A 25,133-nucleotide genomic window follows, 5' to 3' on the forward strand; every position below is an offset into this window, starting at 1 on the left:
ATCCTGCAGGGATTTCAGAGGTCAGGGAAATGACACGCTAGGTCTCAGCATCCATCCTGCAGATGAAGACAGATCTTCTCCCCCTGAAGTATCCCTACTGTCATCTTTATTACAAAGGCTGCAGCAGGGGTGCTTGGGAAAAGTCACAAGGCAGAGCCATCTCAGCTTTCTGCTGAGGTCTGGGGTGTGTTGCCCTGCTGTGCGTCTGCGCGATGGGGGACCCGGTGTACTCTCACTGGCCTGATAGATGAGCTACATGAGCCTGAAAGCCATCTTTAAAACATATGGGTGTGACACTCCTAATCTACACAGTGCAACAGAAAGTGACGGGGAGAATGTGTTGTACAGTAGGTGGGCGGGCTGGATATTCTAGATGTGGTATCAGTATGGATATCCGACACTGCTACGGTGAATACAGCGGTTCATCGATTTGTTATAGCCAGAGTTGTGTTGCAGCGGGAGGTTGCTTGCTGTGGAGGGGGTTCGTTGTGAGGACTGTTTGAGGGCATATGAGCGGAGTGTGTTCCTTTACGAAAGTCATTTTAATGGAGGGATAACGTCATTTACAAAAGGCGGCCATGTTCATTAAATGATCACTTTATTTACAAAAATCTCAAATGACAAATGAAAGCAAAAAGACAGTCATACAGTACAATTAGTTCCCTTGCTGCCAGACATACTCAAAAAGCACAAATGACATTATATTTACAGTACACCGTTCTCAGTGCAGATTCTAGATTCTCATAGGAGTATAACAACGATGACTTGAAGCTCTATGCGGGTGGTCATCAACCCACTGGTACTGGAGAGCTACACAGAGTGGCTAATGTTGTGTTGGAACAAAAGCCTGTACTGTAACCCTCCGGGACCTGAGCTTGTGACCACGGGTGAATCTCAAGTCTTTCCTTGTTTCCTCATCTCCTCAGATTTGATCTTCAAATGCATTTTGAGGAGAAGACAAGGAATGAAGGACAAAGAAGCAAGGAGAGACTAAGTCTCGCTTCACAGGCTCTACTCCTGACATTGGGGGTACATGCAGACAGGAGAAGTGGACTCGGAATAGTTCGTAGGTACTGGTCGGGTGAAAAATAGGATGCCAAAAAAGGGGCATAATTTAAAAACGACAGCATTCAGACGGCATGTTGTTGTTTTTCACTTTCGCCCTGAAATGACAGAAAAGAGGTTGCATGCAGTATTTTGTTGTTGTTGAACTTATATATTTGATAGAGTCCCTGTTAAATTCTCATGTGATGCCTAGCAGACTGTACAGTGTGGGCTCATGTACATGTCATTTTGAATGTCATACAGATGTAATAAGTGGACATTCAAAATGACACAGAACATATACAAAAGTATGTGGGCACCCCTTCAAATGAGTGGAATCGGATCACGCCCTTTCCTGTTTCAGCAGGACAATGCCCCCGTGCAAAAAGCAAGGTCCATACAGAAATGGTTTGTCGCAATCGGTGTGGAAGATCTTGACTGGCCTGCACAAAACCCTGACCTCAACCCCATCGAATACCTTTGGGATGAATTGGAATGCCGACTGCGAGCCAGGCCTAATCGCCCAACATCAGTGCCCGACCTCACTAATGCTCTTGTGGCTGAATGGAAGCAAGTCCACGCAGCAATGTTCCAACATCTCGTAGAAAGCCTTCCCAGAAGAGTGGAGGCTGTCGTAGCAGCAAAAGGGGGACCAACTCCATATTAATGCCCATGATTTTAGAATGAGATGTTCGACGAACAAGTGTCCACATACTTTTCGATAGGTAGTGTATGTACACCGTTAGGTGAAAAGACGTGCAAACTGTTATAAAGAGATCTCTCGTGGACAGACTTCATAACATGTAAATGGTAGCTGATGCAGTTACATGACATGTTTGTTCTGGGTTTCCACAATTACACCACGAATGACTCACCAAAGCCTGTTGTCTCTAACATGCTACTAGTGTACCCCGGTGCGGCGTGTCTAACATGCTATACTCGTGTACACACCCTCAGGGTGAGATCTGGGTTCTTCTATAGGTGTCGTTGGTAATGGAGAGGCGTGTGAGTCTGGCACCGTAGTGGTCCACTATGTAGTCAGACTTATCCGATGGACCCACTATCTAAAAGGAAGGAACAGAGGAAAGACATCAGGTTACACACGGTGAAAACCTGGGTCCAGCAGATAATACACTTCTGATTTGGTACTCAGCAATCGCAGCAGAGTGGGACCAGTGAACTTACACACACACACCTGAGTGTGTAAAGGGCGCAGAAGCTGAGTCCAGCTACAGCTGGGCTACTGGTTAACCCTCTGATAATGAGTTTGTGACTAGACTGTGTTGTATCCAAGTAGATCAACATTGGCGAGGCATTCCAGCCTTTTAAGGGACTTTGGCCAGATAGAAGCTTTCTGAAGTGTTAAATCAGACTGGCAGATTTAGAAATGGGCAGGCTGGTGGCATGACCGATTCAGTTCAGACAGCGCCCACAACAGGACTGACAATTTCCATGTCAAGTGTCAACTCCCTCAATCCAAGACTCTTTGCTGTACAAACCAAACACACCTCAGAAGGCTCTACATGGAAATCCAAGACTTTCAATTGCTTGAATCCCTGTCTGATAACCATTTAAAAAACACACTGCTCCAACAATCCACGTCCCATCTATCTATCACCTGTGTCCGTCTCTGCTCTACCTAGTTTGCAAATTGGAAAGTTATCAGACATAATTCATCTGGCGTGGACCTCTGTATTTTGAGAGAGAGAGAGAGAGAGAGGTCCCAAACCAACCACGTACAGCTTCCTCCTCTCCCCCAGTCATAATCAATGAATATAAATTATCACATGTCCCAGGTGTTTACTCATTACTTCTCAAAGATGCATTTGCCCACTCTGACGTTGCTTTTAGTCGAGGTAGTTAGCCGTTAAAATATGGGGCTTTAGCGTGACGTCTAAATGGGCTCTCCGGGGACACGGAACTCTTTATCAAAATTGTCACTCTTTAAAAAGGCGGAGAACGAGAGAACCTGGACGCAGCCTATACAGCTAATTGAGAATGTAAGTGTTTTGCTGTGCGCGACAGCCGAAGCCGCTTAAAAGCATTGCTCTCTTAGGGCCTTCAATAAGAAATTAGGAGAACAATAAACAGTGCGCCCGTCGCCTCGCTTAATCAAAGTGGCCGAACGCACGCCAACGCCCCTTTCTAAGGAAATAGCGGCTTTATAAAGGCCTGCATCCACAGTAGGATGTAGAGGACCACTGGGGAGGACGAGAAAAAGAGGTAGGTAACTAGAGAGAGAAAGGGTATACTGTTTCTCTATCCCGGTTGGTGTTTTTGTCTCAGATGTGATACAGGGAACTGTTATGGTAAAATTCTGGAAAGTCGCATTCATGACACACAGTTCTAAAATAACACACCACTACTATTCTATACGGTAAAAAACATATTTTTAAGTATAAGGACACGGGTTTCATTCAACACGTTTAACTATAATGAACAAAACCAAACAAATAAGTGTGCTTTTCGTTCTATAACATCCGGCCATGTTGACAATGAGTTAAAGCTAAAGGCTTGCTCTGTCCACGTGGACCGTGGCCTTATTCACAACCCTAAGTGTATACCGTAGCAAAAGTGTTTGCAACAGAAAGCGGGGGATTTTTTTTTTTTTCAAGTAGTCCCTCCCTGTTTTGGCCGACTTGCTTCCATTTGGTTCCTAGTGAACACGAACCATGTATGGCATCCTGCAAACACTGGTTCCTTAATGGAGACGGTGAAGGTAAAGAGGGGTGAGCTGAGGCCCTAACAGGATGACAAATGGACTGGCCTCTCTTTGTCAGGCTCGGGGGCCATAAATGGGGGGTTAGGGGGGACCGAGGAGGAGGGGGGAATGGGGCTAGAGAAGCCCCTTTGCGAAAACACACCACAGTCTCATTAACCCCCATTCATAGAGAGGTTAGTGCTGAGCAGAGGGCCACACAGACACAGGTGCTCTTCTGAATACAAACACACACACACACACACACACACACACAGCATCTTCCTGACTGGCTTGGCTATGCTTCTGTTCAGTGTTACGTGGCCTGCTCTGATTAGTGTGTGTGTGTTGCGTGACCATTGCATCAAAGCCCAGGCTGTTCTGTAAAGACCAACTTTGCTCCACTCGTTTGATTACCATCACTGTTAGGGTTCAGACACACCAGCGCGCTGAACTATCGCCAGACAAACGCTACATCCCACACTCGGTGCGACTTGTGCGAGCATTTAGCGGAAGAGAGCGACTGTTTATTGACGGGGGTGCGCTCAAATTGAGAAACGTCTTTTGAAATCGTAGAAATAGCTTTGTAAAACATACAATTATCATACTGATAACACCACAGTGGTTTCCTAACTTCTGTTTGCAGTGTGACCCAACAAGCCTTTTAATGTTTCTTGTGGCCAACCAATGTAGTCATCTGCTGTGACCCAAAAGGAACCAGCTTCTACCCACAATTAGGGATCACTGACCTAACACACCCTTGTCACCGCCGCATTGGATGCATAAACAATTACTTTCAATGTCACTGTGAGAAGACCATGGATTTTCACACACATAACCAACAGATAGAGGGATTACTTAGCAGCTCTGTGTTCCACAGCTGTTCCCTGAATGCCACTTACCTGCATTGAGATCAACATGAAATCCACCAAGCTCCCAATCCCACAGAAGCCCACAGTGCAGAACTTGAGCAGCCCTAGAGAGAGGGAAAGAGAGAAGCAGAGAGAGACAGAGAACGAAAGGGAGACACATAGTCAATGTGGGATGAAGCTTAAAGGGGCACACCATGTCTCTTTAAAGTAGGCATAAATAAAAGTCCTGCCTGGCCCCTAATCATAATTTGCTACCTATTGTGTGAGCAACGCTTCGTTGTTTACATGAAAACTCTCCCATCCAGGCGACTGGGCAACGTTTCAGTTTATCCCCCGTGTTCCGTTCCAACTTTGCCCGTGTGTCGCTGAATGGGAAATTAACTTGCGAGGCGAAGGTGAACAATTTGGAACGCTTTCAGTGCTGGGTGAATATGTGTCTGAGTGGAGCGTGTGTTTTTTTTTTGCTGCCTGCTTTGCTTTCAGAGAGAAATGGTGCTAAGTCAACTTTGTTTCCAAAACAACGGAGGATTGTGAACAACAGGTCTTTATCGGTGAGAGGGGAAGTGGAGTATGAGTGTGTGCAGGTTGTGCTTTAACTGTGCAGTGAGAGTGTGAATTGGATGCATGAAAGCCCAGAGCAAGGGCAGTCATTCAACTAGACACATTCTCCTTTCAACATTCAAATGTCACTAGCCTACAACATAGTCAAATCACCACACTACCCATTTCTTAGGGGGGGGGTGACATCCCTGGGCAAAGGCTACTGGTGCTCACTAGCCCAACATCTTCCACACGCACACAGCTAAATGATGAGAATCTTAAATTGCAGGCAAATTCTGGAAACGGCAACTCTTCTGATTAAAACACAATTACTCCAAGTCATTATTAACAACATTGTACATTTCTCGGGGGGGGGGGGGGGGGGTTACGTAGGTAGCTTTGTTGATTTTTAAAATGATGGCCATCAGGTGTCTGCTCTACAAAACCACTGCCCATCTTGCCAGCTTAATACGCCACTGTTCCATGGTGATGCCCACGTCAACCGTACCAACCCACGCGCTGCTAAGTGCTGCCTGTAAAGCTTGCTCATGCCTGTCCAGTGTGGCTCTGCGAGGCCTACGTACCTCATGCTAGTAGGAAAAACAAAAAAGACCCTAAAATGTGGAGAATCTTGGATGTATTTTTACAGCAAATAAGCCTTGCAAATACTTGAATAGAATATATAATAGATACATAGCACACCAATACTCGTCCTGAACTTTACAGCAGGGCTCTCCAACCCTGTTCCTGGAGAGCTACCGTCCTGTAGGTTCACTTCAACCCTAATGTTACGTTCCCCAGTTTCTGTGTTGTAGTGTGTGTGTTTCAGGAGATGGCTTCCTGAATTCTCCCCAAGCAGCTGATTGGTCAGCCCCATTGATGATTGGAGCTGACCCCGCCCCCTTGTCAAGTTACAGCTCTATCCGATTAGACTCCTTCTGAAGCTTTATAAAAGCCAGTATTCTGTTCAGGAGAGAGATGATTGCTGAGAGAGGAGGCTGATGGCTGTGGGTTATTTACTGTGTTGGTTGTTCTCAGAGGGAGATGATTAGTATGTCCTGTGTTTTCGTTGTTGCGCAGAAGTATAATTTGTTTCCAGTATTTTTGTAGCCGGTCCTACTAAGGTATGTCTATGACAAAAGGACTGTGTTTTTGATTGTGAAATTGTTTGTAAAATTCTGTTTAGTTTGTTCCCAGGGGGGGAAGGCGAAGGCACCTAGGGAGTACTTAGGCAAGAGGCCCGCGGGCATACATATACCTGTAGTATATTCACTGTCTAGGCACACTAGGTAAGACCTGGGCGGACCACCCCCTGTATTTTGGTTAGCGCACCAGGTGGTGCTAAGTTAGGTAAGTAGTGGGTAGGCAGGTAAGGTAGGAGAGGGGGCTTTGATATTTACTTTCTTTGCTTTGGTTCCGTCCAGCCCCTTTCCCCCAAAATTACCGTGTGATGGAATAAATTCCTTGTAAACAGTACAATTCTTTGCCTTTTGTCATCCTTACTCACACCTACAGTCCATACCTCTTTCACTTCACGGGGAGTTGTAGCAGGGTGTTGCGTTCCCTCTTCATAGAGGTGTGCGTAACACCTAATCTACCACACCTGATTCTAGTAATTACCTGGTTGATAAACTGAATTAGGTTAGTTACAACTGGGGTTGGAATGAAAACCTACAGGAGGGTAGCTCTGCTTTACAGCAATGATAAGTCAAAGGTCATACTGTAAACCAGGGGTATTCAAATCTTACCCTACGAGGTCCGACGCCTGCTGTCTTCTATTCTGATATCGAATTGCACCCACCTGATGTCCCAGGTCTAAATCAGTCCCTGATTAAAGGGGAACAATGAAAAAATGCAGTGGAACTGACTTCGAAGTCCAGAGTTGAGTTAGAGGCCTACCTAAAGCTGGGTATCCCAGGTAGAAGCGATCAGCTCCTAACCACCCCAGGAAGAGGGACAAGGCCACTGCTATTTTGTAGGAGTAACCGCTCCTGCAAAGAAATCCCATTTTAGTTTGAAGCAGTTCACTAACGCTTTACATGTGTAGACATTACATACGATGGGGTATTATTTAGGCTAATCAATAAAAAATACTTTCATATTCACTAGGCATGAAACAGGAAGGTACTATCTGGTGTGTATTCACTTGGAACAAAATGAAAGCAAACAAGGAGGGACCTACCTGACTTTTCCCAATATATATTTTTTTGCTACGGTGTGCACTAATGAATACACCCGACCATGTCCAATAAGAAATGTTTGTTTCGGTTTTCCGTTGCAAAACGTTTTGCTATGTTGTGCCCTTATAAGTATTCAACATTTCCACAGTGCCGAATGTCTGGTAAAAAAGATACATACACATTCCTGCAGGGGATGCTCTGGTTGAAGCCCACTTCCTCTTCGCTGAACCGAAACTCTGTCCCGTTGGACAAGCGGCAGCTGACATTCGGAGCAGGTAGGCATTCCACTAAAGAAAACAGATAGGCTAGGCTAAATCAACCCCAAAAAACACGTATGCACACAGGAAAAACATGTGTCGATTGATTGTGAGTTTGGGTACAGACACAGATTCAGAGCTGTCATATATTACCGTATATAGAGTTTTGTATAGATTTTATATACAGTGCTTTCCACATTTTGTAACGTTACAGCCTTATTCTAAAATGTATTGAATTGTTTTTTTCTCATCAATCTACACACAATAACCCAAAATGATGAAGCAAAAACAGGTTTAGACATTTTTGCTGATTTATATATAAAAAAAACTGATATCACATTTACATAAGTATTCAGACCCTTTATTCAGTACTTTTGTTGAAGCACCTTTGGCAGCGATTACAGCCTTGAGTCTTCTTGGGTATTACGCTAAGCTAGGCACACCAGTATTTTGGGAGTTTCTCCCATTCTTATCTGCAGATCCTCTCAGGCTTTGTCAGGTTGGATGGGGGAGCATCACTGCACAGCTATTTTCAGGTCTATCCAGAGATGTTCGATCGGGGTCAAGTTCGAGCTTTGGCTAGGCCACTCAAGGACATTTAGAGACTTGTCCCGAAGCCACTCCTGCATTGTCTTGGCTGTATGCTTAGGGTCGTTGTCCTGTTGGAAGGTGAAACTTCGCCCCAGTCTGAGGTCCTGAGCACTCTGGAGCAGGTTTTCATTAAGAATCTCTCTGTACTTTGCTCAGTTCATCTTTCCCTCAATCCTGACTAGTCTCTCAGTACTTGCCGCTGAAAAACATCCCCACAGCATGATGCTGCCACCATGCTTCACCGTAGGGATGGTGCCAGGTTTCCTCCAGCTGTGAAACTTGGCATTCAGGCCAAAGAGTTCAATCTTGGTTTCATCAGACCAGAGAATCTTGTTTCTCATGGTCTGAGAGTCCTTTATGTGCCTTTTGGCAAACTCCAAGCTGGCTGTCATGTGCCTTTTACTGAGGAGTGGCTTCTGTCTGGCCTCTCTACCATTAAGGCCTGATTGGTGGAGTGCTGCAGAGCTGGTTGTCCTTCTGGAAGGCTCTCCCATCTCCACAGAGGAACTCTGAAGCTCTGTCAGTGACCATCGGGTTCTTGGTCACCTCCCTGACCAAGGCCCTTCTCCCCGATTTCTCAGTTTGGCCAAGCAGCCAGCTCTAGGAAGAGTCTTTGGTGGTTCCAACCTTCTTCCATTGAATAATGATGGCGGGCACTGTGTTCTTGGGGACCTTCAATGCTGCAGAAATGTTTTTGTGCCCTTCCCCAGATCTGTGCCTCGACACAATCCTGTCTTGGAGCTCTACGGACAATTCCTTCGACCTCATGGCTTGGTTTTTGCTCTGACATGCACTGTCACCTGTGGTGTGTGTCTTTCCAAATCCTGTCCAATCAATTAAATTTACCACAAGTGGACTCCAGTCAAGTTGTAGATACATCTCAAGGATGATCAATGGAAACAGGATGCACCTGAGCTCAATTTCGAGTCTCATAGCAAAGGGTGTGAATAGTTATGAAAATAAGGTATTTCTGTTTGTATGTTGCTTTTTTTTTATTTTTAATTAGCAATAAAAAAAAAAAACTGTATTCACTTTGTCATTATGGGGTACTGTGTGTAGATTGATCAGGGAAAAATGAATTTAAGCAATTTTAGAATAAGGCTGTACCGTAACAAAATGTGGAAAAAGTCAATGGGTCTGAATACTTTCTGAATGCACTGTATAGCCTATGTATTTCAGTATGCATTTTGAAAATGAAGGACATATTAAAAATGATGTGTCCTAATCAGCAACCATAACAATTCAGTTTTAAAAACAATATTTCAACTCTGACTTTATAGGGAGGACCTTGGGTCGCCCAAAGACAATTCATGTTACCCACAAAATACCGCATACATTGAAATGCATAACCACTCACCCCAAGCTATCATGTCCTTGCAGTTCGCAGGTTCTTGAGTGGCATCATCTATCCGGGGTTCTTTGCAAAGATACTTGAACAGCATTAAGGCAATGACCAAATAGGAACGATCACTCACAGCATATTAAATAATACAACATATCAAATAAGTTGTGCTTGTGTCGTGATGTTGATATGCTGCACCCATTCAGTCAGTCGTTATCATCAGCATTCTGAGGAACACTACATTACACAACAATAATGTATAGAGGTAACTAGTTATCTAGCTAGCTTTAAGAGCAAGATGTACTCTTAAGAAGCCTACTGTTACTCCTTAAGGTCCAAGGACCATATGTTATTTTCAGAGAGACTGGCTCTGGCAGCCATAACAGCCAAATACTCCATCTAAACGTGAATCGATTCTCAATTGCGATATGGTTCTAGAAACATAAAGCTCCTTACTTTCATATCACATTAAAATAAATCAACAAATGCAAAATGTACACTGTTTTAACCGGCTCTATCACAGTTGCAGCCAACAGTATTTTTAAGTGAAAAAACATTTCTGGCGGCCTTCTTCCGTTACACACTAGATCATTGCTGCGGGATATAGATACATTGAAATAATTTAGCCAAATTAGGCTAAAAAAATAAATAATGTCCACTAAATATTACTCATGTCTATATAGACATAAATAAAATAATTCAAAATAGGCTACCACACTAAAGAGCATAATTTATCTACAGAGATCAATGGCGCCTAAAAACTAGCTATGGATTAAGTTTTATCACAAGCACTTAAAGTCGGGAAGGCTGTAATTTGGATAGTGTGCTTACAAACTGGTGTAAACCTTCACAAGTTTTGAACAGGCTATATTTCAGAAATGACCAAGAGAGACTAGTGTCTACCATACCCAACAACTGATAGCAATAGGCTTATGATATTTATTTTACAAAAGCCTACTTACAGGCCTAACCTATCTTAAACTAAATACGGAGCACATAAAGACTGATCAAACTTAATTTAGCCAACGAAAATGTCTCAACAGAATGAAACAAAACACGTTTTATATATTTAAAGAACTGGTTTAGATAAGTAAATAGGCCTACATTAATAACAATGACATGCAATAATAACAATGATAAAACAAATTATTATGAATATGAACAAATTAATAAAGTTCCAAAATTGTATCCTACCTGAATAGCAAGTTGCACAGTAGCCTGCATTTGGCAATTTGTCTGGTATAAAATGTCTTCTATCATGTAAATGACGTAGAACTGCATGACATTTGTTTTTATGTAATGCCAATGTTTTTCCAGATCATGCAGATCATGCAAAAAAAATAATAATAATGTAAATCCTAAATAAGTGTCTGCTCAACTGTATGCCACTACGTAAATGTGATTATAGATGAATGCAATGCTTTATTACAGATGTTTTTTTCTCTCTCGCTGTAACGTGGAGATATGGCCTTGTGGGAACAGAACAGTACACTAACCCTGTTAAAGATGTGTATCAATTTAAACTTTTTTATTTTCCCCTGGTATTAAAGAGACGCGTATGTTTCCAAAACCGTACCGCAAGCGATACATGTTAATGTTCAGATCCGAGACCGTTTCACAATTTGATTAGTTAGTTATATTGTTTCCCAAAAGTACACACTATGCAGGCTTATGTAGTCAGCTATCCAAGCAAAATCATGTTAACAGATAGAGCTAGACAGATAACGTTAGCTAGCGAACTTGAATAAAAACCCTGTCATCATTGTCGTGATTTGCAAAAAATTAAATGTAAAAAGATATTGTCCCAAGCGTAGACTTTTACAGCAATCAACATCATTTCCGAGAACAAGTTGAAAATGGCAATACGTGCAGTAAAAGAAGATGCTCAACGATAGAGTCCGTAAACAAAACAGCCGACTCCTGTGAGACGCCATGTTGAATGTTGACAACACGCCCACACTTCGTCACGTGACATCAAAAGTTTTTAAAGCGACACATCTGAGTACTGTATCGTCCAAGACCCAACTCCTGTGATTTCGTACCAGTAAGACTTGTTTTCATCTTTAAAAGTAGTTGAACTGATAACTTTGAACTTAAGCTATGAGTCTTAACATTCAAGGGAAAAACTAATTTAGTGTTGTAATATGCAAAAAACAACATGCTAATGCTATGCTAGCAAATAAGTTTATGAATCGCAACAGCTTACGTTATTAGCTAGCTAACAACAAGTATAGTACTACTGACAGTAGCTAGCTGACTCACTGAAGTTGGCTAGCTATCTAACGTTAGCTGAATATTTCGAGAAGCTCTGGTAGCATTTATCGTTACAAGTTGTTTTATGGGGTTATATTATCACCCGACAAAAGGCAAAGCTGTGTTGTTTTAAGAACCTAGCTAGTTAACCGTACTTACTCAAACAAACGTTTTTTTTTACTTCATGCTTTGAATTAGTTATTCAACTAACGCTACAGCTACGCACGACCAATAGAAACAGATGATGATTCTGTGCACCTGTTGCATGTAAAGCAAAACAGGCGTTACTCCTTTAGCTAGCTAACGCTACGTCTCTAAAGTTATTAGGCCTTTACAGTATAACGTTAAACCTTTCTGATTTTGTGGATCCTTTTTGCCAGTACTGTACTTTATTTATCTTTCGCTTGACTTTGCTGATTTAAAAATAAATAAATTACTTCCTGCTTCAGGTGTAAGGTGCGGATTCGGTGATAAACTTCCGCCGTACAGGTAGGGTGTGAAAGAAAATATATCGCTAACTGTTACAAGATAACTTTAAGCTTATGTTGCTTCATCGTCTTTTGGTTTTAGCTAATATAGTAGCCTAACTTCCTCGAGGTTTGTCAACATAATATATTGCCACAAAAGCTAGCCTGTGTCTGTCGAAACTTGTTCACTGGCAATGTAAATAACCCATGGCATTGCGTTGCTAACAGAAGGACGATTGTGTATTTGACAAAGGCACATTGACCCACTTTTAGTTGCCACCAAACTAGAGTTTGAATTGAACATAGAAGACTTACAGTACTTTTGTATCGTGTTCAAGACATGTTGTTTAGGCCTAGACTATTTGACCGAGCTCAAAATCAGTTCCACTTTGCCCCTACTACATAATCAGTTGTATTGTTCTTGATGGGCCTTTTATTTTATGTATTGTCAATTGCGCTAAAGGTGATTCATTGTTCTATGTTGTGTGTTTCATGTTTGCACCTCTCCTCCTCTTAATTCCTTACAGGTTGCATCACAAAATATACCCAGACAGAGGGAGGACAATGTATGAAAATGTCCCAACAGGTACATTTATCTGCTCTCATTATTGAACTGTTTAATGAACAGTATGGGATATACATGTGCAAAAACAATGCTTTTCACAATTATCAAAAATGTTGTGTATGTGTACATGCACATTTCCATGGGCCTGTGTGTGTGCCTCAGTCTCCACAGTGGAGCGCCAGCAGGTGCTGCAGGCCTTGGAACGGCTCCAGGCTAAGATGGCCCAGAGGGAGGAGTGGACCCACAGTGAGAGGCTGGGGGTGCTGAGGGACGCCCTACAGAGCCCACTGCTAGGACACATCCTCACGCTGCAGCACTCCATCAAACAACTCAAAGACCAGGTAATAATCAGAGAATGACGTGCAATCTGTCTTTGAGGACCCATGGCTTCGGAATGGAGCATAATGATGATGGAGTGAGATATGGACATTTTAATTTGTTATGTGGCCCATTTATGATTAAGGCTTTGTCGGATTATTTGAGTTTGTAACCCAACTTATAATAGCCAACATTTATCCCTAGTTAATATATCCCAAGAGAAAGTTGATTGTTAATGCCTTGTAACATTTCTGATTTGTATAAAAATGTTGAAACCCCTCAATGTCAGTGTTTGTTCAGTCTACAGAACACAGCATTCTGAACCTTTTTCTTTAGCTGAAAAGGAGGCGTCAAAAAAAGCAGCCTGGCACTTTCATTCATTTGTATTCTGATCACGTTTTTATTGATGTAAAAAAAAAAACGCCTTACTAACAATAAACAATCCACATGCCAAATTAAGATAATGGCAATAACCGATGCCTGCCTTCATATTCTAAGTGCTGCGAAGGTCAGCTGAGTGTCTATGAATGCGTCAGGTGAAAACCTATAGCGGGATAGAGAGGCGGAGGTGGTGGCACTGGTGGGTCGGCTCTTTTGTGGATCTATCAAGCTTTAATATCTACTGTCTGGGTTTGAGTAACTGCCTTGTCGGAGATGTATTGATGAATTGGCGGGGGAAAGCTGCTCCGTCAGCCTGGGCTAAATAAACAGGAGACTGATAACTTTCCACAATGTGAGTCTAAAGGTCATTAATACATTACCTGTTTGGGACTGGCCAGAGCTGCTACTGCTGCAGAGGAATCTATTGATTTTGTTACCCCCCCCTTTTCTCCCCCCTTTATTTTTCTTCTTTTAGTTAGCAGACGTTGTCTCCACATGTAAAGTCACCATTGTTTCTCTTGCTCTTGTATCTACTGCAACGCTAATCTGCGGCCCTTTTTCCTATCGTGGGAAAATTGGATGTGAAAGAATGCAGCTTACGGTTGGATTTTGGTTGAAGAAAGCAGCCTAGAATGGCAGCCTATCCTTTTTTTTGTGTGGCTTTATCCAATTAGATATCTCTCAACTTGTATTTTTAGTCACATAATCACATTACCCCCCTAAGAGTCGATTGACTCACCTGTATGTCAGTCTAAGTAACATTATAAAAAAAGCAAAATCCACATCAAAATCCACCAGTTTAAGCAAGAGATGTTTTTTTTTGCATTGCCTGCGTCTCAATCCACCGCATCTGCCGATGTAGCGCTCCCACATCTGCTGTGAAAGGTGGCAGAGCTAGAGCGGTGTTTGTCAGACCGTGAGACATCCCGAAAATCTGTCTTCTCACAAAAAAGTCAGTAGTGTCCAAACAGTTTAGCCCACTTTGGAAAGGGGTGACTCCCACCCCAAACATATTTGGCTGTCCTTTTTGCCAATTATGAATGTGTTATTCAATGTATTTCTATGGACTATAGAGTAGTAAAGGCCAAAATCAATATTTTATCAATACATGTTTATATATACCTAAAGGGGTTCTAAAATTCAAATAGCTAATTGATCTGTAGTATGACCATCTTTAAACAATTCCATGTGTCAGCTAAGCACCCCCTCACCCAACGTCTTAGACTCTAAAGAATTAACAACAATTATTTTACTATATAATTTTTGTAAACAAAGTGGCGCCCTCCTCATTATCCGCCACAGTGAAAAAACCCACCAAACCTCTCTTCTCCTCCTCTCCCCCCCCAGCTGAACTGCATGCCTCCCGACACCTGCAGTGAGTTCAGCTTCTCCAGGAAGGGCCAGCTGATCGTCAGTGCCAGCCGCCCGGCCAGCAGCCTGTGCACATCCGGCCCCGGCTCGGTGCTGTCCAACGGCTCAGCCCTATCCTCAGTGGGTCTCCGCTCCCCCGACCAGCTCCAGAGATGGCTCGGCGCTGCCGCCAAGGTTCTGCACCTGTTCTGCCCACGCACACGCCCACCTGATGCTGTTGTCACAGCTAGCTATGATACTACCACGGTTATGGCCATGTGTACTAGGTCTGGTGGTGGATAGATGGTGGTTTTAGACTGTGTCACCTGTGTATTGGTGTGCAATATTCAGTGGAGAATTAAGATACTGTGGTTTTAAACAGTTTTACCTGGGTTTTTAATTTACTGTGTTCAGTGGAGTTATAGCTTTAAACATTTACGTTTTGTATTTTATGTACTGACTTGAGTTTTAAAGGGATACTTGGGGATTTTGGCAATGAGGCCCTTTATCTACTTCCCCAGAGTTAGATGAACTTGTGGATACGTTTTTTGTGTCTCTGTGTCCAGTATGAAGAAAGTAAGAGGTAGTTTTATCTGACTCTGGGGAAGTAGATAAAGGATAAAATCCCCAAGTATCCCTTTAAATTGATGTATTTGAGACGTCTTCTGTACATTTAGAATATTTATGACCTGACCTATGTAGTAATTGTGTCTTGTGTTGTAGGGGAGGCCAACTGAGCACATCAGCCTGCCCAAGCCCCTGTCTGGAAGCCTGGGCTTCAGTGTGGTAGGCCTGAGGCCTGAGGGGACTGGGGGCCACGGGGTCTTCATCAGACAGGTCCAGCCTGGGAGCATCGCACACAGGTACGCCCTCCTCCTTCTCTTTTAGTACCCCTAGTGTTCATTTGGTTCTGGTTAGAGTTTCAACATTCTGGTAATTTCCCTGAAATTCCTGGAATCAGGAGGGAATAAGCAGGAAATGTGGAATCCTCCAACCAGGATTTCTGGAAAACCTGAGATTTTTCGGAGCGTTATTGGAATCTTTTAACTCTAGTTCAGACCAACTCTACGATAACATTCTGCAATATTACCTGATAATCTAGTCAAGGACACCTTAATATACGCATATTAGAAGGTTGCCAACTCTTATTAGGCCCCCTTCCAAGGATAACATTACACAGTCATAAACAATGCATAATATGCTTGTATCAGCTTATGTCAACAACAAAGGGTATGTAGAGACATTTCTAGTTAATTTAACACTGCTTGTAAAGGGCACTGCCAAAAATGGGAAACACAGACTACGGACAGGTCACTGCTGTTATAGAGAGACCTTATGAGCAAAGAACCCCTTTAAAACATGTGTCTTTCTCTATGGGACTTCCTTGCTAAATTTCTGATGTAAAAAGGGCTTTACAAATTATATATATTCCTTATTTGTATTGTGTGTGTGCCGGTAGGGATGGGCGCATGCTGGAGAACGACCAGATCCTGGTGATCAACGGGACCCCCCTGGACCAGAGTGTCACCCAGCAGCAGGCCATCACTCTGCTGCAGCAGCCTGGGGACAGAGTGGAGCTGGTGGTGGCCCGGAACCCATCAACTGCCACACAGCACACGCCACTGCTCCCGCCCGGACCCATCATTCAGAATGTAAGTTCAAAGCATGTATTTATGTATCTCAGTAAGAAAATGTCTTCATATTTTGATATATGTTCTACAGACCACTGTCATGTCATGGTGCTACATTGGATTTTGGTCCTTTCGAATACATACATTAAAGGCAATGTGCTTTCACTGTTTTGAGCGCTGCATGACTGTTTGTTGAGGTTGATTCAGATAACCCATCGGAAGATATTCATGGGTCGCACGTTTCGTCACAATATTGTTTTGAACGTTCTCTTGAGGACTGATGGCCAACTGAAGATTCTACTCAATGCCTTCTCAATGGCCGCTGATGAAGATTTAGTCTAAAGTGTATTATAGAAGCTTGGAAACAAGGGGACATTTCAGAAGGAGGCAAATAATTATGACATCTTTTTTGTCATCTTTATGACGTCGCCAGATTGACCTTAGATGCAGTGTAACTTCAGCTAGCTAAGATTGAGGGGACAGCACCACATTTTTACTAGGTAATGTTAGCATTGCTATCTAAACTGAACAAAAATATAAATGCAACATGTAAAGTGTTGGTCTCATGTTTCATGAGCTGAAATAAAAGATCTAAGACATTTTCTATAGTTACAAAAATCTTATTTCTCTTAAATTTTGTGCACAATTCTTTTTACATCCCTGTTATTGAGCATTTCTCCTTTGCCAAGGTAATCCACCCACCTGACAGGTGTGGCGTATCAGAAAGCTGATTAAACAGCAGGATCATTATACAGGTGCACCTTGTGCTGGGGACAATAATGGGTCACTAACATTTTCAGTTATGTCACACAACACAATGCTACAGATGTCTCAAGTATTGAGGGAGCGTGCAATTGGCATGATGACTGCAGGAATATCCACCAGAGATTTTGCCAGAGAATTGAATGTTAATTTCTCTACTATAAGCCACCTCCAATGTCATTTTAGAGAATTTGGCAGAACGTCCAACTGGTCTCACAAGCACAGACCACGTGTATGGCATCGTGTGGGCGAGGGGTTTGCTGAAGTCAACGTTGTGAACAGAGTGCCCCATGGTGGTGGTGGGGTTATGGTATGGGCAGGCATAAGCTACGGACAAAGAACACAATTGCATTTTATCGATGGCAATTTCAATGCACAAAAAAAACAGTGACCTCCCGAGGCTCAGTAAAATCTATGAAATTGTTGCATGTTACGGTTATGTTTTTGTTCAGTATATTTTTGACTAGCTTTGCTAGCTAATGGCACCAATGCCATCAAGTAAATTTGACGATGTCATAATGATGGCAAAGTTATTTCCTACTTATTATTTGCCAAATTTAACAACTGCATCGTATTTCCAAGCTACTGTAGTGTAATTTAGACGAAACAGTCATTTAGCCATGTTCAGAATGACTGGGCATCAGTCGGGCACCAATATGGCTGTGGCGTCTGTAGTAGCGTTCATAACAATATCAACAACGTGATGGAGGTGCAACCCATGATTAGGAGGCAAACGTTTCTCGTTTTAAAAGTGGTACCGTTATTGATTTAATGTGGTTAAAAATGTTGACGTGCTTGCCCTCGTGGCCTTCTTATGCTTTTTAACACTGTCATAAAGGCCAAGGCTATTTCCTGTTGTTCTGTAGCCTGTCACAAAAACAGGCACTTGACCATCACTGGAGAGTAAATGGCATCAATCTGGTTTGGAGGTCAGGTTTTAGGTGATGCTACTTGACTCTGTGGGAGTCCAAATTCGGATTTGAAATTCATATTTATGCAGTATTTTACTACCCGTGGGCTGTTGACATTGAGTCTATGATGTTGATGTCCTTATAGCCTGAAGGAAATCAAGTTAGTGCTTCACTTGCACGATTGCCTCCTGACAATATGTATTTAAGTCACTGTGCGCTAGCTCAATCAATGTAGACCTGGAAGTCAAGGAGAGGAAAGAAGAGTTCGGAGACCTAATGCATAGAAAAAGTTCATCATTGATTTGTTGTTGTGTAAAACAGTCAAAATACAAGTCTTTAAATGGTCATCGAAGACTATAAGAAGCTCTGTTTTTAGTTGATACATTTTTCACGAATTTAAACTGTTAAATGAAATTTTAGCTTTCCTCTGGTTATTCAGTGTCAGGTAACCTACACTGAACACAAATATAAACACAACATGTAAGGAGTTGGTCCCATATTTCATGAGCTGAAACAAAATAATAAAAAGTTTATTTCGTAAAAATGTTGTGCACATGTGCCAGCAGCATACCACCCTGCATACCACTACTGGCTTGCTTCTGAAGCTAAGCAGGGTTGGTCCTGGTCAGGCCCTGGATGGGAGACCAGATGCTGCTGGAAGTGGTGTTGGAGGGCCAGTAGGAGGCACTCTTTCCTCTGGTCTAAAAAATATCCCAATGCCCCAGGGCAGTGATTGGGGACACTGCCCTGTGTAGGGTGCCGTCTTTCGGATGGGACGTTAAACGGGTGTCCTGACTCTCTGAGGTCATTAAAGATCCCATGGCACTTATCGTAAGAGTAGGGGTGTTAACCCCGGTGTCCTGGCTAAATTCCCAATCTGGCCCTCAAACCATCATGGTCACCTAATAATCCCCAGTTTACAATTGGCTCATTCATCCCCCTCCTCTCCACTGTAACTATTCCCCAGGTCGTTGCTGCAAATGAGAACGTGTTCTCAGTCAACTTACCTGGTAAAATAACGGTAAAATAAAATAAAAAATTAAAAAAACATCCGTGTTAGTGAGCATTTCACCTTTGCCAAGATAATCCATCCACCTGACAGGTGTGGCATGTCAAGAAGCTGATTAAACAGCATGATCATTACACAGGTGCAGCTCACTAAAACGTGTGGTTTTGTCACACTACACAATGTTACAGATGTCTCAGTTTTGAGGGAGCATGTAATTGGCATGCTGACCGTAGGAATGTCCACCAGAGTTGTTGCCAGAGAATTGAATGTTCATTTCTCTATCGTAAGCCTGCGTCGTTTTAGAGAATTTGGCAGTACGTTCAACCGGCCTCACAACCGCAGACCACGTGTAAGAATTTCTGCACAAACTGTCAGAAACCGTCTCGGGAAGATCATCTGCGTGCTTGTCGTCCTCACCAGGGTCTTGACCTGACTGCATTTCGGCATCATAGCCGACTTCAGTGGGCAAATGCTCACCATCGATGGCTACTGGCATGCTGGAGATGTGTGCTCTTTACAGATGAATCCTAGTTTCAGTGTACTGGGCAGATGGCAGACCGCATGTATGGTTTGCTGATGTTAACATTGTGAACAGAGTGCCCCATGGTGGAGGTGGGGTTATAGTATTGGCAGGCATACGCTACGGACAACAACCACAGGATTTTATCGATGGGAATTTGATTGCACAGAGATACTGTGATGAGATGCTAAGGCCCGTTGTTTTGCCATTCATCTGCCGCCATCGACTCATGTTTCAGCATGATAATGCACGGCCCCATGTCGCAAGGGTCTGTACAGAATTCCTGGAAGCTTAAAATGTCACAGCTCTTCCTTGGCCTGCATACTCACCAGACATGTCAACCATTGAGCATGTTTGGGATGATCTGGATCGCCGTGTATGACAGCGTCTTCCAGTTCCCACCAATATCCAGCAACTTCTCACAGCCATTGAAGTGGGACGTCAGGCCATAACCAACAGCCTCATCAACTACAGTACCAGTCAAAAGTTTGGACACACCTACTCATTCAAGGGTTTTTCTTTATTTTTACTATTTTCTATGTTGTAGAATAATAGTATAGAAATCAAAACTATGAAATGACACATGGAATCATGTAGTAACCAAACAAGTGTTAAACAAATCAACATATTTTATATTTCAGATTCTTCAAAGTAGCCACCCTTTGCCTTGATGACCGCTTTACACACTCTTAGCATTCTCTCAACCAGCTTCACCTGGAATGCTTTTCCAACAGTCATGAAGGAGTTCCCACATATGCAGAGCACTTGTTGGCTGCTTTTCCTTCACTCTGCAGTTCAACTCATCCCAAACCATCTCATTCGGGTTGAGGTTGGATTATTATGGAGGCCAGGTCATCTGATGCAGCACTCCATCACTCTCCTTGGTCAAATAGCACTTACATAGCCTGGAAGTGTTTTGGGTCATTGTCCTGTTGAAAAACAAATTATTGTCCCACTAAGCGCAAACCAGATGGGATGGCGTATCGCTGCAGAATTCTGTGGTAGCCATGCTGGTTATGTGTGCCTTGAATTCTAAATAAATTACGACAGCGTCACCAGCAAAGCACACTCACATCGTCACACCTCCTCCTCCGTGCTTTACAGTGGGAATCACACATGTGCAGATCATCTGTTCACCTACTCTGTGTTTCACAAAGACATGGCGGTTGGAACCAAAAATCATCAGACCAAAGAACAGATTTCCACTGGTCTAATGGCCTTTTCTTGTGTTTATTGGCCCAAGCAAATCTCTTCTTCTTATTGGTGTCCTTTAGTAGTGGTTTCATTGCAGCAATTCGACCATGAAGCCTTGATTCACGCAGTCTCCTCTGAACAGTTGATGTTGAGATGTGTCTGTTACTTGAACTCTGAAGCATTTATTTGGGCTGCAATTTCTGAGGCTGGTAACTCTAATGAACTTATCCTACGCAACAGAGGAAACTCTGGGTCTTCCTTTCCTGTGGCGGTCCTCATGAGAGTCAGTTTCATCATATCGTTTGATGGTTTTTGCGACTGCAATTGAAGAACCTATTGAAGTTCTTGAAATTTTACGGATGTCAACCCTTCATGTCTTTCTTTGCTTATTTGAGCTGTTCTTGCCATAATATGGACTTGGTCTTTTACCAAATAGGGCTATCTTCTGTATACCACCCCTACATTGTCACCAGACAACTGATTGGCTCAAATGCATTAAGAAGGAAAGACATTTCACAAATTAGCATTTAACAAGGCACACCTGTTAAATTAAATGCATTTCAGATGACTACCTCATGAAGCTGGTTGAGAGAATGCCAAGAGTGTGTAGAAAAGCTGTAATCAAGGCAAAGGGTGACTACTTTGAAGAGTCAAAAATATATTTTGTTAACACTTTTTTTGGTTACAACATGATTCCATATGTGTTATTTCATAGTTTTGATGTCCTCACTATTATTCTTCAATGTAGAAAATAGTAAAAATAAGGAAAAGCCCTTGAAAGAGTAGGTGTATCCAAACTTTTGACTGGTACTGTATATGCAAAGGAGACGTCGCCCTGCATGAGGCAAATGGTCCAGATACTGACTGGTTTTCTGATCCATTTACCTACTTATTTTTCTGTATCTGTGACCAACAGATTCATATCTGTATTCCCAGTCATGTGAAATCCATAGATTAGGTCTAAATAAAAAAATACCTTATATGAACTGTAAGTCTTTGAAATGATTGCATGTTGCGTTTATATTTTTGTTCAATGTATAAGCAGGCGAAGATTGGTAGTTATTAATAAAGCATTATTGCCATTAAACTCTATTGGCGCAAATAGGTTGAATTTTTTATCTGAACTGACATGTGAAGGGAGGTGTAGAATGAGCAACTTGCAGCGGGTGAAAATGAGACCGGCTATATCAACACTGGGGTGACGGATACGATTAACCTGAAGCCCCGACAACAAACATATGGCATATATTTGTTATAAACAGAAACAGTCCTAACCGCTGCACATTTAATTAAAGGCCCAGTGCAGTCAAAAACATGATTACCCTGTGTTTTATATGCACTGAGTGTACAAAACATTAAGAACATCTTCCTAATATTGAGTTGCACGGCACCCCCCTTTTCACCTCTTTTCAGCCTCATTTTGTTCTGGCATGGACTCTACAAGGTGTTGAAAGCATTCCTACAATGCTTCCCACAGTTGTCTAGTTGGCTGGATGTCCTTTGGGTGGTGGACCATTCGAGATACACACAGGAAATTGTTAATCGTGAAAGACCCAGCAGTGTTGCAGTTTTTGACACAAGCTGGTGCACCTGGTACCTACTACCATACCTTGTTCATAGGCACTTCAATCTTTTGTCTTGACTATTCACCCTCTGAATGGCACACACACACAATCCGTCTCAAAATTATTGCATGAGAAATTGCTCTTAAGGTGTTTCAGTTTTAAATTAACAATCACAGTAATGTACTTAATTGTTACCCAGAAATTATTTGATATTGAGATAAAAACAGCTGCATTGGACCTTTAAATAACCACAAAGAAAAGCCCTCAGAAAAAAAAAAAAAAAAAAAGTTTAATGCAAATGAGACGACAGACAAGTTAGGCCTAGTTCCAGCCATTGAGGTCATTATCGTGTGCTTTTTCACTATTCCTGTTTTTAATCCAGTTTGGATTGAGGCCATATCCTGCGTACGTATCAAGCCAGGGCCTTGCTTTACCTTGTGTTTTATTCATGTTTCTCTTGAGGTCGTGTTTAACGGAGCGCTGGCAAAAAATAAAAAAATCTGGAGTTGATTTTTATTGCAGTTTTCCCTGGCCTATCTATCACCCTGAGCCAAGATTCCGCCTCTACAAAAACCCAGACACCGCTCGCTGATTCTCTTGAATTGTCAGCTTGGCATTAGGGCTGTGACGATACCAGTATCGCAATATTTTTTTCCCGTGGCAAAATAAAACACGAAGCGGATCCAACTGTTGGGTCCTTTTTAAAGTCCTGCTCTATTTAAAATATTGTGTGCTATAACTTGGAAAACCTAATGTTTGTTTCTGACATTAGGGCTGCCTTCCAATAAGTAAAATCCGCTTTGTGTTTTGTTTCCTTGCTATGATCCTAACGAGTATCGCGATACGTGTATCGGCCCTGCCCTACTTGGCACCACTTTCTCTATTCGTTCTCTCCGTTGGGTTATGTCGTGAAAAAGTGACATAAAATCACTCTGTCGTGATCCTATTTATTGCGTCATAGTTTCCATCAGTGTGACAGGGTTCCATATAGATGGAAAACAATCTCTTTACTTTTTGAGGTACGCCAAAAGCAACTTCCGCAAAACGGTTCTCCTGTCAGAGGTCACGATGTCATTCGGCCCCTCGTCCCCGATACCCATCAACTGAATCTTCCCCTTAAACAAATGTTCCTCAGCTCCCAAGCTCCTCTTTTAAACAAGCCCCCCCCCCCCCCCCCCTGCCTTCTGTCCATCCAGACTAGCTCTCTTATCGTGAAAAGCGGAGAAAATATTGACCTAGGTTGGCTTCAGGGATTGGTTTACTTCGTTCTGTACCTTAAATTGCAAATTGTACAGATGCTGTTGTTGCTCAGGTGCGTTCCCTTTTCTTGTCCATCCACCTCATACCTGACATTTGCACTAAACATGGCTTCTGGAGCACGTTGGCATAATCTTAAACCCTATGTTTTTTTGAACATTAAAAAAAAAATTCTGACATGATACACTTCTATACTGTAATGAGATGCCTTATCCACAAAGTCTGAGTGTTGATATAGGATACATTTTGAATCATAATGAATAAGATTACATGGACAGGGGGGGACCTGATGCCAGATCAGCATTCCTACTTCTAATACGGACCTTGCTTCCAGGAGAGATGATCTGGGAGGCATGTTGTTCCAGGCTCCCAGTAAAACAGTTTTTCTTCTCTGAAACTGAGTGCCTGGGTTGCACGTTCCCATTATGGCTTTCTCATTAAAACTGTCATTAACCCAGACCTGTGTTTGTTTGGGTTTCATTAGACAACTCTTTTGTCTGATAATTATTTAACCTTTCATGGGGCTGAACTGTCAATATGGAAGGAAATGCACTTTGGCCCACTGTTTTCCCTGAATTGTTTTTGTCCCTGCTCACAGCATTTGTGGGATTGAGAATATCAAGGGTATGTTAGGTCTTTAGTTACATTAATGACGTTGTTCAAATACTGTTTAATTATCTCATGATGAATAGTTATTGTTCCAACAGTCTGAGTTGCTAGGCCTATATTAATTATGATAATTTGGGCTCTGTTTGGTTGCCATGACAGAACGGTAGCATGTAAACATACATTTTATGTGATAAAATCAATTAGCCTAAGCCACTGAATGGCGCTGAAGGAGATGGTTGCCGTTTTACGATCCCGTAACCAATTGTGTACGTTTTTTTTTGTTAGTTATTTGTAAATTATTTTGTACATAATGCCCCTGCCCCTACGTCTTATGACCAAAAGAGCTTCTAGATATCAGGACCGCAATAACTCACCCTGTACTGGAGGAATACTTTTCATCAACGAGTCGGATGCAAAGGATTTACTTCAGACGCCCGTCAAGGCCCTCATCCCCGTCATTTGCAAGAGAAAGAGACGGAGGTATCGGTCCTATTAGCCAACGTACAATCAATCGATAATAAAATAGACTAACTACGGTCACTTATCTCCTGCCACCGGGACATTAAAAACTGTAATATTTTATGTTTCACAGAGTTGTGGCTGAACGACAACATGAATAACATACAGCTGGTGGTTTTTAAGCTTTTTCGGCAGGATAGAACAGCGCCCTCTGGTAAGACAAGGGGTGGCGGTCCATGTATATTTGTAAACAACAGTTGGTGCATGATGTCTAAGGAAGTCTTGATGTTTTGCTCGCCTGAGGTAGAGTATATCATGATAAGCTGTAGACCACACTATTTACCAAGAGTTTATATCT

At 42.5% G+C, this 25,133-nt stretch overlaps 2 protein-coding genes across 11 annotated transcripts in view; one reads left to right on the forward strand and one right to left on the reverse strand.

Moving 5' to 3' along the window:
* Window positions 1–581: 581 nt before the first annotated feature.
* Window positions 582–11,765, reverse strand: LOC129811015 (TM2 domain-containing protein 1-like). 2 transcript variants are annotated; one of them, XM_055862110.1, is made up of 6 exons: window positions 11,325–11,765; window positions 9,540–9,613; window positions 7,513–7,621; window positions 7,054–7,145; window positions 4,645–4,718; window positions 582–2,108 (listed from the first exon to the last, which is right to left on the reverse strand). In XM_055862110.1, the coding sequence occupies exons 1-6, from the start codon at window positions 11,456–11,458 to the stop codon at window positions 1,998–2,000; spliced, it is 594 nt and encodes a 197-aa protein (XP_055718085.1). In that variant the 5' UTR covers window positions 11,459–11,765; the 3' UTR covers window positions 582–1,997. The 2 variants fall into 2 exon arrangements, with proteins under 2 accessions (XP_055718085.1, XP_055718086.1); XM_055862111.1 differs by lacking the exon at window positions 11,325–11,765 and adding an exon at window positions 10,719–11,249 and having other exon boundaries at window positions 9,540–9,612.
* patj (PATJ crumbs cell polarity complex component) overlaps window positions 11,482–25,133 on the forward strand; it is a 174,925-nt gene continuing 161,273 nt past the window's right edge. For 8 of the 9 annotated variants that reach the window (XM_055862099.1, XM_055862106.1, XM_055862101.1 and 5 more), the window contains exons 1-6: window positions 11,482–11,568; window positions 12,772–12,830; window positions 12,972–13,150; window positions 14,856–15,053; window positions 15,582–15,721; window positions 16,318–16,510. In XM_055862099.1, the coding sequence (XP_055718074.1) occupies window positions 12,809–12,830; window positions 12,972–13,150; window positions 14,856–15,053; window positions 15,582–15,721; window positions 16,318–16,510 (732 nt within the window). In that variant the 5' untranslated portion in view covers window positions 11,482–11,568; window positions 12,772–12,808. Of the gene's footprint in view, window positions 11,569–12,226; window positions 12,267–12,771; window positions 12,831–12,971; window positions 13,151–14,855; window positions 15,054–15,581; window positions 15,722–16,317; window positions 16,511–25,133 lie in introns of all 9 variants that reach the window. The other variant, XM_055862100.1, reaches the window with a different exon arrangement.

The sequence above is a fragment of the Salvelinus fontinalis genome, chromosome 14, assembly GCF_029448725.1.
Source record: "Salvelinus fontinalis isolate EN_2023a chromosome 14, ASM2944872v1, whole genome shotgun sequence".
Classification (NCBI taxonomy): Eukaryota; Metazoa; Chordata; class Actinopteri; order Salmoniformes; family Salmonidae; genus Salvelinus; species Salvelinus fontinalis.